At 37.9% G+C, this 14,726-nt stretch overlaps 1 protein-coding gene and 1 long non-coding RNA gene across 2 annotated transcripts; one reads left to right on the top strand and one right to left on the bottom strand.

Annotated features, from left to right (window-relative positions):
• Positions 1–10,003: 10,003 nt before the first annotated feature.
• LOC122663144 (NAC transcription factor NAM-B2-like) lies at positions 10,004–12,458 on the top strand. The gene is made up of 4 exons (XM_043858845.1): positions 10,004–10,220; positions 10,322–10,593; positions 11,637–11,879; positions 12,018–12,458. Exons 1-4 carry the CDS (start codon positions 10,004–10,006, stop codon positions 12,456–12,458), a joined length of 1,173 nt encoding a protein of 390 aa, XP_043714780.1.
• A 1,199-nt stretch (positions 12,459–13,657) lies between these two features.
• Positions 13,658–14,450, bottom strand: LOC122662699. The gene is made up of 2 exons (XR_006333079.1): positions 14,313–14,450; positions 13,658–13,719 (listed from the first exon to the last, which is right to left on the bottom strand). It is a non-coding gene; the product is annotated as an uncharacterized LOC122662699 (long non-coding RNA).
• Between the last annotated feature and the right edge of the window lie 276 nt (positions 14,451–14,726).

A 14,726-nucleotide genomic window follows, 5' to 3' on the forward strand; every position in this document is an offset into this window, starting at 1 on the left:
CGTGGGTTATTATTTCTTCTTAATCAAGACTGTTCATCAGGTGATTGTTTATAGATGAACCAATTAAAGCAACATAAGAGAATTTTTTTCCTATGCGGTTTCTGACCAATGCGGTTCCCTAATGCCTCTCACAAGAGGAGGATGGATCCCACCTGGGTAGAGTGTTCGGTCAGGTGCCCCGGGTGGGTCCCACCCCCTCTTGTGAGAGGAACTAGAGAACCGCATCGATCAATGAACTGTAGACGATAATTATCGTAAGAGGACCCATATGGCTTAATTCTTCCTTGTGATTAATTGTGTTGGGTGACCGTTTGCTTCCCTTGCTATTTATGGGCTAGGTTAGGTTCAGTGGAAGAAGAAGTGGAGCTCCTCGCAAATCACCGGATCATCGGAGAAGAAAGAGATGAGATAGAAGATGAAGTTTGAATGATGGAAGGTTGAGGAGATGGGTTTGAATTTTGTAACATAAGGGTAAAAGGATAAAAGTACACTAATGAAGGGAAATATGGTCATTTATGAAAGTTTTGCTTCAACTAACAATTTCAACTTAAGGGCTTACTTGAAAGCACCACTAATAGTTCAGGGGAAGTCCATGTAATTGTTCAAACAATGGGGGAGGGGGTGTTCTATAAATGGTTCAAAAATACGAGGGGAGATGAATGTAATTTTCTCCTTATAAAATTACAAAAATAAGAAAACAAAATCAAATAAGATAATTTAATTGGATAGATGAACGCAAAGATATATTTCACACATTTTATTACCATCGGATCGTTAAACGAATTAGATAATAATTAATCAGATAGGGGTGGGGATTATCATGTTCGCATTCGATTAGTTTGCGGATGGATTCGGATTCTGCTAAACGGATATAAACGCGGATCGAATACGGATTTTCGAATATCCGTTGACATCCTTACAGTCATTTCTAGTGACATTCAATGTAACGACCATATGTACAGGATGTCCGGTCCTATTCCTAGTCAAGAACTGTTTTGGATGAAAAACCATAGAACAATGTTATAAGCCCGTAAAAGAGATTCACATAATAATATAAAATTAAAATTATTTATTCAAATAAAGGAAAAAGAACTCTGTCCGGAAATGTGGCCTACGCCAACACTCCCATTTGTCTATCTTTCTCCTCCTCAAAACAAGGGGGTAGAGGTATCTTTTCATATAGGGAGGAGAGAGATAGAAGCAAATATAGGATCAATAGATACTCGATCATGGGAATCTTCATGGACTAAGTGATCGAGTACCACTGTGAGATGTTTCTTTTCATGTTGGCTTTGATTATGTGTACCGTTGTTTGGGACTGATGATTAGTAGTTGTCTAATGTTGTTTGTGGCAGTGCCATTACCTTACTCGTAAAACTTGGTCTTAAGTATGCATTAGCTACTGGTATTTTCCTTAATATTCTGTATTTATACATTGATGTGGATAAGGGAGGATGGAGCTACCATGCTTTAGAATTTTGATTAATTTCAATGTAGAATGTGAGTTTAATTGTGTGCTACCTTTAAATAACTTGATCTTTTGCTTAGGACATGTGTAACCAACTTGTTTCTTGGGCTTTAAGTAACAAGTTGGAGTCGGAATGATCGACCTTCATCCCCCGGTGCGCACAACTGGTTTATTTTCCATTATTTAGCCTTTCTAAACTTGAACTTTTGAATGTTATTTGCAGATGATTCCACATTTCTGGTCTGCTACCTTTAAATAACTTGAATGCTGGTTATTGAACTTGATTCTAGATCTATATGGGTTAGCTCTGATGCCACTTGTTGTGATTCACATCACTAATCAATCATATACAATTCTATACAGATTTGGAAGCCAATTAATAAACAAAAGAGATAAAAGATATACCCTTTTGGTTGATAGTTGAAGTCGATTCCCAAGCCTTAGAGCCTCCCAATAACCTTCCACAGTCTCTCTCCTGAATCTCCCGTGAGTAGGAATTTAGTAAAAATCAAGTAACGGTTGTGGGGACCTTGGGTTGAATATATAATATTCAACCTGACCCTAATACAATCCCACAGTGTGTTAGATCAGAAATACCCCTGACCAAAACTAGAATGAGTAACCTATAGTATGGGCCCAATAAATGAAGTGTGTATTAATGTAGCTCCAAAACCTAGACACACAGCCAGCAATAGCTTTCATCCGATAGATAATAGAGAGATATCGATGAGGAAGAGAGCAAGATGAGAGAGAAAGATATCTGCTATTGTAGGGCAGGGCCCTAAATATATGTAACCAACATATTTCTGGTGAGAATTTCTGCTTCAATGATTAAAACGTCAAAAGTGGTGGGAACCATGAGAAGAGATCAGAGGCGAGTTGTTCAGATTTCTGGTGAGAATTTCTGCCGCCCCATTCATTTTTGAATGTGTATAAATATGGTGTTTTCTACTGTTTTCCCATGAATTATTCAATTTGTTTTGATTAATTTGAGCTTCTTCTTAATCCTTTCCGTTTTCCAGGAATGAAGATGGGTGAAGAGGAAAAACCTTCACCCACCATTTCTTCAAAAAACTATTCTACACATGATCGTACCAAACCATTGTTTTTTAGTTTTTTTTTTTTTTAAATCAAAAATGGTTTTCATTCATGATTTTTGTAAAATAGACAAAAATAAAATATAAACCAAAGAGAGTCGAAGATATGGGACATCAGATTCTTTACAAGGCAGTAGGTGGATTTTTAGCCTGATATCTCTCCTATTTACCTATCTTTCTTATTTTTCAGATTTTGCAAGCCAGACTTTCTGTTGTCCTACACCTGAGATAGTCTATTTTCTGCCATGTTACAGCCAACTTCTAATTGATACATCTTATAGAGTATTGCTCAGATTAATTTGAAACTTCAAATCAAATCATTGTTTCAGTAGTTATTCGAGTAATCTGGTCACATTCTATGAGTTCCAGTTCTGAAATATGAAGTTCTAGTATGCTGGTTAAGAATCCTAATGGCATTAGGACTTCGAATCAGATCATTATTCCAGGTCTGTTTTCCACTAGAATAGACCATTCGACCTGAATGTTATCCCTATCTGATTATTTTCAAGAGAGATCTAAACTTTCTCCCTCTGCTGTTCTATTTCTTCTCTATTTTGTGATACTGTTTAGTACAGTCTCTTGCTGGTTTTTTTTTCTGGTCCAGGATTAGCCAACATTAACATTGCGCTTTAATTCTCTCTCCTATACTCTGTTTTTCTGCAAGTAAGTTACTGTTATGAATTCATCACTTCTGGTATGAATTATGTTCTGATGTTGTACATTATATTCTTTCTAGTTAGAAGGTCTGTATTTTTTCTGGGTTTTGGTATGGTGAGTGCATTCAAATGTGTTATGGACTCATGGGTTTTGTATAGGAGAAGTTCTCCTCTCCTATACTCTCTAATTTTTTCTGGGTTTTGTATCTTTCTTCTCAATACTAAAGTTCTTCCTGGTTTATATAGATTGAATACTACTTGATGGGTCTTTAGCTCAAATTGGTAGAGCACTTGGAACATGAGCATGTTCTAAGGGGATGGTAGTTTGAATCCACCAAGGTCTTTTTTATTCAAATGTTCATAGCATAGTCAGTTATGGCAATAATCTACACAAGAACCCAATTTTTAATGGCATCTTTGAAATTTAACATATTTTTATAATTACTTTGGTTATGTTAATAAGATATTTTAATTTTATGCTAAGATTGGTAAGAGAGAAAATGATTTTGCAAGTATTTCTTGGTATAATTTAGAAGGAAATGACATTATTGTAATTAATATCAAATAGTGAAGAACAAATTATACCAAAGACTATTTTCGTTCTGAACGGCGTTCTTGAGACCGTTATCAAACAGTCATTTTCGGTCTTAGAACGCCGTTCTAGACTAAGAACATTAAAGAACGTTTTTAGTCAAGAACGGACGTTCTTTGTTCAGACATTTACCAAACGTAGCCTAATGAATATCTCCACAATTCACCCAAAAAAAAAATATCTCCACGACCTAACGTCTATTCTCATCATGTGATAAAATGAATCCACATATAGGCATATATGGCCTTACAGTTTGCACTTTCCTGCTTGCCAATTGGAGTGTGGGCAAGTATTGCTTTGGATATTTGTATGGATCAGCTGTATTTTAAATTTAATTCTAATGTTTTAGTTCAAGCATAAAATAATCCTCTGACTCCATCGTTTTATCACGAAGTCACTCACCCATGTTGAAGGAAATCTCTCTTGCTATTGATTAGTTACTCTAATCCTAACAATATAATGACTGAGAGAGAGAGAGAGAGAGAGAGAGAGAGAGAGAGAGAGAAACTTCTTAGAAGCTACATTCGTTTCAACGATCGCCTTGGGCAGGCTGATCTATCTACATTCCTGGAAGATAGCTTAATTATTCTTGAATATTGCAAGATATTAATCCGACATTTGAATTGCTCAAACCATGCATGCAATTATGGTTTAACTATAGTTCTAAAACCTGTGTCTGACCATGCATGAATTTTTATCCTCTCATGTTACTGCACGATGCAATATTGCATCGTGCGGCGCTGCAGAGGCCATGTAGCATAACAGGCCCCACATGGTGCACATAACCTCTGCAGCCGCCACACAATGCATTACTGTACCATGCAATAATGGGAGAGGATAATGATTCGTCTGACCATGTAATTATCATTTGGGAAAGACATCGCTGCCTGGGTCTCTAGGGGATTTGGCTCCTGTCCTGCAGTGGCGGGAGCTGGAGTGTCCAGCCCAGCAAAACCACCGAAAAACAAGAGATGGGATAGTCATTTCACATGTGGGGCCCAAGTGGGACCCACCTGTGAAATGACCACCCACCCCTATTATTGGTGTCGTTTATCTGGGCTGGATGCTCCAGCTCCCGCCATTGCAGGACAGGAGCCAAATCTGCCTCTAGGATACGATTCGATGCCAAGAAAAGAATTTTCTTTTTTGATTGTTTTTTTTCTTTTCTTTTCTTAACATCCCCAAATGTATGCATATAGCCTTACAGTTTGCACTTTCATACTTGCCAATTGGAGTGCGGGCAAGTATTGCTTTGAGTATTTGTATGGGATCAGCCGTATTGTAAATTTAATTCTAATGTTTTAGTACAAGGGTAAAATAGTCCTTTCACATCAATAACTAACAGCAGATTAACACCGTTACTGTAGAGGGGTGATTTGAGTTTTTTTTCCCAAAAAACTAGGGAGTGATCTAAGTTTCGTTTAAAAATAAGGGGATGACCTGTAGTGTAATTTACGCAAAAAAAATTTCTTAAAATCTAATAAATACTATTTAAGTAATAATTAATGTCAAATTTCTCACTTCTATACTAAGATTTATCAACACAACACCTTATGATATTAAATTTTAATTATGATCCTCCTTTTCAATAATACCGATAAAAATTGCCGAAACATAGACAAAGAAACGAGATGATTAATTAATTATCCTATTAAAGCCTGGTGTCCAATTCTCATGGACCATTTGCATAATCATCCAATACCCCAATTTAGAATTCTTAATTGTTCCCATGGCCATGGAAACAAGTGGAGTAACCTAACTAGAAAGAAACCAATGGTTCAATTACTGCACAATTAATTAAGATTTTAATTAAGAGTGTTTCCAGATAGTACTGGAGCTGTTTTATGAACTAACAAATATGTGTAACTAACAAACTTAACGCTGTTTTATGAACTAACAAATTAATATGTAACTAACATAACTATAATAACTGTCCCCACCAGGAGTAAAGAAGTAAAGAGTTAAATTCTGCCGGGGGATCTTTATCCTCTCAATTACACTGCCCGTACTTACTTGACGTCAAGTACATCTAACAAAGGAGAGCAGAAATGACTATCCTACCCCTGCCTGAATACATTACCCGAGGTGGGATTCACATGGGGCCCACCTCCCTCTATTAGATGTATTTGACGTCACGTACCGAATAGTGTAATGGAGAGGATTCCTAAAAATGAAACTCTTGTGCTACTATATATTAATTAAACAATTTCTTCTATATATAATATAATAATATTAATACATTGTGACATTTCCCTCATTTCCCTCTCTCCCACTTTCACTCGGGGAGATTCAACCATTCGCTCGCTTAAGGTTTAGATTTCGGACAAGCCATTCAACCCCATTCGCTTTAGGGTGGGTTCAGATTTCAGACACAGCAATCTGATTTCATTTCTTAGGTAACATCATCTCTTTCCATCTACCATGCTCTGTTCTTCTTCATTCTCTGCTTCACTTTTCATATTTGTTTTGCTTTGGTTTGGTTTGCTTTGGGAAAAATAACAAAATCAGATAAAAATTAACGCCAACACTAAGGAAATTAATGTTATTTTGCACATGGATGAAGTCTTCTCTCTTCCGCCAGCCACCGGCTAGACTCTCAACTGAGGGTGAGGGAATGTGAGGTAACGTTAGGGAGGGGTTGGGAGCATTCTCCCCTATATTATTCCTTGTTGCAGAGGTGCTGCTAAGGTCGTAGGAAGCTCTTGTGGCTCTGATGGCGCTGGTTTTGAAGGTGGTGGTGATGATGAGGGTTTAGTTCGGGTAGTGAAGGGGTTTTGGGTGGGTTAGATAGTATTTATTGGTTTAAGAAAGGAATTAAGTAGGCCATTCTTGGGGAAAGATTTTATTCTGAGTTGAACGAATTGAAGGATTTTGGGGGAGATTTCTGTTATGAGATCAACAAAAGGCAAAAAGATTATGTTACTTATATCTACTAATTTCACATAAATTGAATGCTAGTGCAATCCACATGTCTTTTTTCCAGAACAATATTCATGAATCATATGCCAATCGACTCAGTATATATATATATATTCACTCATCCATTTGTCATTTTCATGGGAGTGTTGGCGTAGGCCACAGTACTCCCGGACAGAAAACTGCTTCCCACATATATATATATATATATATATATAGCTAATTCACTCATCCATTTGTCATTTCCAACTAATTTTCATGATCTAAAACATTTGTTATTAAAAGAGCTTTTAATATTTTACAAAACAAAGAAGTGAAGAACTACTAATGAATCAAATCATGCACAATAATTTCTTACTTGACTCATCATCATTGTCATTGGATGCGTTGACTGGTGAAGTTATTGAGCCAATGACGTAAGTTCAAGTATTTTTATCCTATGCAGTTATTGCACGGTGCAGTGCTATATCATGCGACGGCTGCTGCAGAGGCCATGTGCACTATGTGGGGCCCACTGTTCCACATGGCCTCTACTGTGCCGCACGATGCAGTACTACACCGTGCAGTAATAGAAGAGGATAACAATTCGAAAGTTCATAAATGATGAAGGAATAATTTTTTTTAATTATTAATCGTTATTTACCCAGATAGGGAATCTGTTGTTAAATTGAAATTCTGACCTTGAGAATGGAACAGATATGAGGGGATCAAAGAGGAGTGGTTGGATGGTGTTAAAGGAGAGGCAGGTGGGTTGTAGAAAGAAGAGGAAGAAGAAGAAGAAGAAGAAGAAGAAGTAGTGGGAACCCTAAATCGATTTAGGGTTTTCATGTTTGGAGGAGAAGAATGGGAATAAGGGTAAAATGGTACTTAAAATAACTCATTAAAGTAGAAGGGTAAAATGGTCTTTTACTAACACCATGAGATATTAGGGGGTTTTTTGAAATAGTAAAACTAGGGGGTGCATGTAATTTGCTCAAATAAAAATTATTTATTCAAATAAGGGAAAAAGAACTCTGTCTACGAGTGTGGCCTACGCCAATACTCTCATTTGTCTATCTTTCTCCTCCTCAAAACAAGGGGGTAGAGGTGTCTTTTCATATTGGGTGGGGAGAGAGACTCATGGGAGTACTGGCATAGGCCACACTCCCGGATAGAGTTCTTTTTCCCTTATTTGAATAAATAATTTTAATTTGATATTATTACGTGAATCTCATTTTTTTTTGGTAGAATACATGAATCTCTTTTACGGGCTTATAACATTGTTCTGTGGGTTTTCATCCAAAACAGTTCTTGACCTAGGGATAGGGAAAAAATCCTCTGCAATGCATTGATCTGGCGGTGCACTACAATGTGGAATTTGGCTCTCCTCTAGCCACTACGGGAGTTGGAGGATCCAGCCCAACCAAAATAGAGGTGTTTGGGTCTTTTCACAGGTGGACCCCCCTTATGAAATGATCAAACCCCCCCCCCCCCCCCCGTTTTGGCTGGGCTGGATCCTCCAACTTCTACCATGGCTGGATCCTCCAACTTCTACCATGGCTGGAGGAAATCCAGATCTTGCAGTGTGGGCTTGAGAGCTAAACACGTGGACCGGTGTGACATCGATCGTGTCGAGCTCGAGAACAAAGAAAGAAAGAAAAAAAACTGGGTCAGTCAATCTCACAGCATTGGATGAAGCATCATCCACCTGTCGAGCTCTCAAGCCCGCATTGCACAATGTACCATCAGATCGGTGCAATGCAAAAGATTTTAATCCATGGAGAAGAAGAGTGTGGGTCCCATTTGTTAAAAAAAACAAGAGAAAATTTCACGTACCTCCCTTAAGGTTTGACCTAATTATATTTTCACCCGTGAGCTTTGGAAAATTTAATTCAAACCGTGAGTGAAAGTGGGGAGACCCATGGTTCTCCAGCCATGGGTGGATTAGATAAGTATGAAGGGCGGATAATCCTCTGCTCTTGCCACACATCCATTATACAAGGGGTTTTTGACAAATGCCCCCCTTGAAAATGCCCATTTGTCCAAATGGTTCCTTACAATTTTTTTAATTGCAAACTCCCCCTACTTTCAAAACTTTGTAGCACTTTGGTCCATGCCGTTAGTTTGGAACGTTACATGTTAGTTTTAGGATATCTAATGACCAAAACACCCTTTCGATAAAAACCCACCAAAATTTATAAATAAAATGATCAAAATGCCCTCATCTTCTCCAAATGCTTTAGGGTTTGAAACTGAAAATCAAACCATAAACCATTTGGGGAAGATGAACCCTAAATCAAACCTCCAAAATTGAAGTTGCAGTGAAGAAATTTGTGGGTTAGGGTGTATTTATCGACATGGAGATTATCTCTAAGAGCACATCCATATAACATGTTCAGTTCCAATCTAACTAAAACTCCACATGCGATCCATTCGATATCTCTAGCCATCTAAGCCAGCCTCATCTCATCATATCGCACGTGGTATTACAGCTGGGCGTATCATTGTCGAACTCAACTTGTTCATATCATATGCGGTGCTCAGGATGGGCATAGATTGACTAGTTCACTTCAATCTTGTAAAATATATATTCTTCAACTGGAGAACCCTAAAGAATAACAACGAACTACCAATTCCGATAATAATAAACAAAACGGGTGTAAGATTGGAGAGCTTTCACCGCAATTGAATTGGAATAAATGTTGGGACTTGATCTGGACTCGATCCACCGAACACTTATCAGAATCCAACCGTGCCCAAGACTCCCAAGTTCAAATCGTTGGTATGGGGTCCTATTTTGCAGTCATATATACGTATCGCGTTTGTGTATGATGTAAATCTAAAAAGACTAAAAGATAGAGAAGAGAGGTATGTTGGGTGTGACATCCATCGTTTTCGTCACTAGGACAAACAATAATTGGTGACCCTAACAAATAACGACTAACGGCAGCTCTTTCTTCACTGCAACTTCAATTTTGGAGGTTTGATTTTAGGGTTCATCTTCCCCAAATGATTTAGGGTTTGATTTTCAGTTTCAAACCCTAAACCATTTGGAGAAGATGAGAGCATCCATTTTGATCATTTTCTTTTCAAATTTTGGTGGGTTTTTTTTATTAGAAGGGCATTTTGGTCATTGGATACCCTAAAACTAAAATCTAACGCTCCAAACTAACGATTTTCCATTTTTAAAACAAACCATGCTTATTAGTTCTTCTTACATGATCGATCACTACTTAATTTAAGCGGTACTATTTATATGTCAGCCCTACCTCCTGTCAGCCCTACTACCTCCGCAATGGACTTCCCTAGTGGTTACTCTCTCGACTTTGTTGATTTCAGTCCTGCCTCAATGGAATTCTTCCCCAGTGGCTACTCATTTGAACCCGACGAAGAACAACTCATCCTGGACTACCTAAACAAAAAAGTCGCAGAACCGAGTTTGAGAGTCTCTTCTTTTATCAAAGAAGTTGACATCTACTCTTTTCATCCAACCGAGTTTCTTGCATTCACAGGTATGCTTCTAACCCTAACTAATCTTCCTTTTTCTTTTTTTTCTTTTTTTTCTTCTCGCAGTTAATATGTGGGGTTTATATATATATATATATATCTGCAGATGATTGCAGCCGCAAGAATTATTACTTTTTCACACAGAGGAAGAGGAAGCATCAACAGGGCTCATCTAGGGCAAGTCGACAAGCTAAAGATGGATCCGTGTGGAAAGCTACTAGCGGACAACAGCCTGTCAATGATTCCAAATCTAATACACCTATTGGTCTTAAGACAACTCTTGTCTATTTTGAGAATAAAAATGGAATCAAGGCTAAAACCAATTGGATCATGCATGAATTCCAAACTCTTCTGGAAACACCCAATAAATGCATCCAGGTAATTAATTATCATATATATAATTAATTAGGGTTTAATTAGGGTTTCATAAATGCATGACATAATTAGGTTTTTTTACTTTTGGTACGTGTGTGTGTGTCATAAAATACAGCATTAATTGTTTTTCATTTATTATTTAACATGAATGAATAATGAAATGGATATACGTTTATGCATTTCAGGTGTATGACTGGGTAATATGTAGAATACATGAGATCAAGAAGCAAGTGAAGCACTCGTCATCCTTGCCATCATTTTGTCCTTGTCCACCCCCTTGTGTCTGGACGCAGCTTGCATCTTTGGCACCGAGAACGTACGTACATTTGGCCTTTTCTTTTTTCTTTTTTCATGCTCTATAATGGGAGAATGTTCTCTGGGCGATTGGGCCGCAGTGTAGGCTGCGCCCAAGCACATGGGCCTACCACTCAAGGGGCAGGGTGATCATTGCGCCGACCCCCATGTGCCCGGACGCAGCTGTGCTGCGACACAGAGAACAACACCCCCTCTTTAATTAATTAAACTAAAGAAGAAATTTCTAGGGTTTTGAATATGAATTGGCCTAAGTTGGAAGAGTCAAAAATGGGATTGATAATGGCGGATTCCGATATGAATTTTGGCCGATTCACCGATTCGATTCTCGATTTTTAAAACCATACTTAGTTCTTCTTCGATCAGTACTTAATTAGTTTCACTATTTTATATGTCAGGGCTGTATCGTCAATGGACTTCTTCCCTAGTGGTTTGTCATTTCAACCCAATGATGAACAACTCATCCTGGATTACCTACACAAAAAGGTCGCAGAACCGGGTTTCAGAGTTTCTTGTATCAAAGAAGTTGATATGTACAAATTTCACCCAAGAGAGCTCATCATAGGTTTGCTTTAATTCACTATTTTTCAGAGTTTCACTATTTTACATTTTTTTTTTTTTTCTTTCTTTGTTTCTTTTAATAAAAATATAAATATATATAATTAATATGCATATGGGGTTTATATATATATGCAGATGGTTGCACAAGCAAGAACCATTATTTTTTCACACAGAGGAAGAGGAAGCATCAACAGGGCTCATCTAGGGCAAGTCGACAAGCCAAAGATGGATCAGTGTGGAAGGCTACGAGTGGACAAAAGCCTTTCAAGGATTCCAAATCAAATAAAACTATTGGTCTTAAGACAACTCTTGTCTATATTGAGAAGAACAAACAAGGAATCAAGGCTAAAACCAACTGGATCATGCATGAATTCCAAACTCTTCTTCAAGAAACACCTACTACTACAACCAACAAGGTAACTAACTGGGTAGTTTAAACAATTAAAATATCTCCTTAATTTATGATTATTTTTTTTTTCATTTAAATTTTCTTCTAATTATAATTTAACATGAATGAATTAATAATCTAACGTATATTAATTTCTGCATTTCAGTTGTATGACTGGGTAATATGTAGAATACATGAGAGGGTGCAGAAGAAAGCTGCTCAACACCAAGAGAATGAAGTTCTTATAACTATTGATGATGAAGAAGATGGAGTGCAGGTAGAAGACATTAATGATCAATATGGTTTCAACAGTTCTATGGATGGATGTTTAGGGGAAAGGAAGGAAGATGAAGATCACGGAAAACAGATTGCAGAATTTTATGAAGTTCTCAATGCAAACATCAGCTCGGAACAGTATATGTCATTGGGACTTGAAGAAGAAGATGGTGAAGTTGGTCATGGTTTGAACAATTCTATGGATGGATGCATAGGGGAAAGGAAAGAACAAGATGAAGTTCATCAGAAAGAGCTCGAAGAACTACATCAACTTCTCGATGTTTATATGGAAAATCTTATGCCCTCCGATTTCATGCAATTACCCTGTTGAGAGGATGGTAGCTAGTGTGCATCTTGAGGTGGGATTTGACTCAAACAATAAGAACCCCATCTTGTCTGAATGGACGGACCGCCTATCTGTCTTGTGATTCCTCGAGCTTTTGGTTAGGAGCTGAGACCAAGTTTTGGCATGACATAAAAAAAAAATAATAATAATAAGTAAGAGTTGAATTCCTTGGAGCTAGACAGGGCATTCCGCCTCAGGAAGCGAGGTGACTTGATCGACACTCCTTGGGATAAAACTTCTGAAAAGGAACTCTAGCATCACTATCCTTGTGGATATATGTAAGAAACAAAGCTACCAAGTAACTCAGGTGTCTTGTGTAGTGACCCTGCATGGCATTTGAGGAACAGTAGTGGAGTAACAAATGGAGTTCAGAGTTGAAAGAAAAAGAGAAGAGAAAGAAAGAGTTGAATTCCTTAGAGCTAGACAGGGCACTCCGCCTCAGGAAGCGAGGTGACTTGATCGACACTCTTTGGGATAAAACTTTTGAAAAGGAACTCTAGCATCACTATCCTTGTGGATATATGTAAGAAGCAAAGCTACCAAGTAACTCGGGTGTCTTGTGTAGTGACCCTACATGGCATTTGAGGAACAGTAGTGGAGTAATAAATGGAGTTCAGAGTTGAAACAAAAAAAAAACAGAGAAGAGAAAGAAAGAAATGTCATTGCCTTGGTGTAATTGTATGGTCAAAAATGCTCAAGCCTAAGTCCTTGGTTCCCTTGACATCATGAGTGGTCTTACCTTCGTGAGACGGTGTTTGGAATATATGAGGAGATTCCCTAATTAAGATGCATACTTGTTGCTAGACTCAATGTTGGGTAATAAGACCTTAAGTCTGAGGGTACCTTAGATTAAGCTTTTTATTTTGGTCTTGTCCTCTGCTGATGGCAATGCCGAAGGTGGAGGATAAAGGCTTTTTTGAAATTTCTGTTTTGTCGTCTGGGTATGCCTAGACGTTAATCCTGTACATTTGACTTTTTATAAATAAATAATATAATTTTTACTGACATTTAGCGGAAAAAAATTGTATTGAGTTTGAGTGTCTTGTTTTGGTCTTGTCCTCTGCACTTTTTCTTTCCATTGGTTGGTTTTGTGGGTTACAACACTTTTTCTTTCAATGATTGGAGGGAAACGATTTGAATGCAACTGAGCCTTCCAATCCTCATTCAACATGGTTACTGTCTTTAAATAGTCTACTTCTTTTGGATCAACCAACAAACTGTTCTCTCCATCTTTCCATCCTATCAACTTCGACCACATTAACAACCATGTCAGTAGCTATTGTAAATTTGGATGCATTATTATTTCTAATGTTAAATTCATAATATTTAATTCTCAGATTCACTAGAAAATGTTATTAGCTTCAGTAGTGGTGTTTGGCAAGATTTTACAATGCAGATTGCTTTAGGTCAGCCTTGGGTTGTTCTTCAGACTGGTCTGTTAAATCTCCCATGTTTGGGCCTACATGATTTACCATTGCATGGGCCTGAGTGGCAATATTCTGGCCCAATAAATTACTTTGTAGTTTGTACTTTTCTGTAGGCTTGGGCTGAACAAGTTCAGTCTTATAGTGGGCATAGGCCAAATCAAAACATATGCTTGACAATATAGACTGTTCAGTCCAGTTTTGATAGGGGAACACATGGGCCGGCCCATAAAGTATTTTGGGCCTATGTAAAACATAACTTTTAGCCATTGCCATCAGTTAATGTTGGCCATCTGATGTTTGCATGCTTCTAGATACAGCCAACATGATTGTGGGCCAGGTTTGATTATTCAAGTTCAAGAAATTTGAACCAATAACGCAAATAAAAACAAAAGGAGAAGAGTATGGGGTTTACCTTAGGTGGGCCTCCATAGAATTGGTGCAATATAGCTTGGCACTATCAACTAATTGATAGTATCTGAGAAATCCATTTGCAAATCTCTTGTGGGACTTCAATTGTGATTTCACCCTCGTTGCTCTTCCCATTAGAATAGCTCTCGCAAGTACCCATTGTTATCCCTTTACTCATGTTTCTATTAGAAACAGCCATTCTCTGTTGGTCAAATGCAGTGTTGTTGTCATTGTTGGCAACATATTTGGTCATATTGAAGTTGTGGCAGTACACTTTGGTGATTTGGCCGAGCTGGAATGGTTAAACAGGCTTCTACAAAGTAACAAGGGCAGTCTGGTCCTTTGGTAGAGTTACAGTGGCATCCAAGCGTGGATGGTGACACTAGGCAATATATTGGGTCCCTAAGAAGCGTTTGGC

Source organism: Telopea speciosissima, chromosome 5 (genome assembly GCF_018873765.1).
Source record: "Telopea speciosissima isolate NSW1024214 ecotype Mountain lineage chromosome 5, Tspe_v1, whole genome shotgun sequence".
NCBI lineage: Eukaryota > Viridiplantae > Streptophyta > Magnoliopsida > Proteales > Proteaceae > Telopea > Telopea speciosissima.

What these genes read in the sequence shown, in the direction of transcription:
- LOC122663144 (XM_043858845.1), top strand. Translation starts at nt 10,004, where the DNA reads ATGGACTTCCCTAGTGGTTACTCTCTCGACTTTGTTGATTTCAGTCCT. An exon ending in CGAGTTTCTTGCATTCACAG is followed by an intron (nt 10,221 to 10,321) that starts GTATGCTTCTAA and finishes ATATATCTGCAG; the next exon opens with ATGATTGCAGCCGCAAGAAT. An exon ending in CTACTACTACAACCAACAAG is followed by an intron (nt 11,880 to 12,017) that starts GTAACTAACTGG and finishes TCTGCATTTCAG; the next exon opens with TTGTATGACTGGGTAATATG.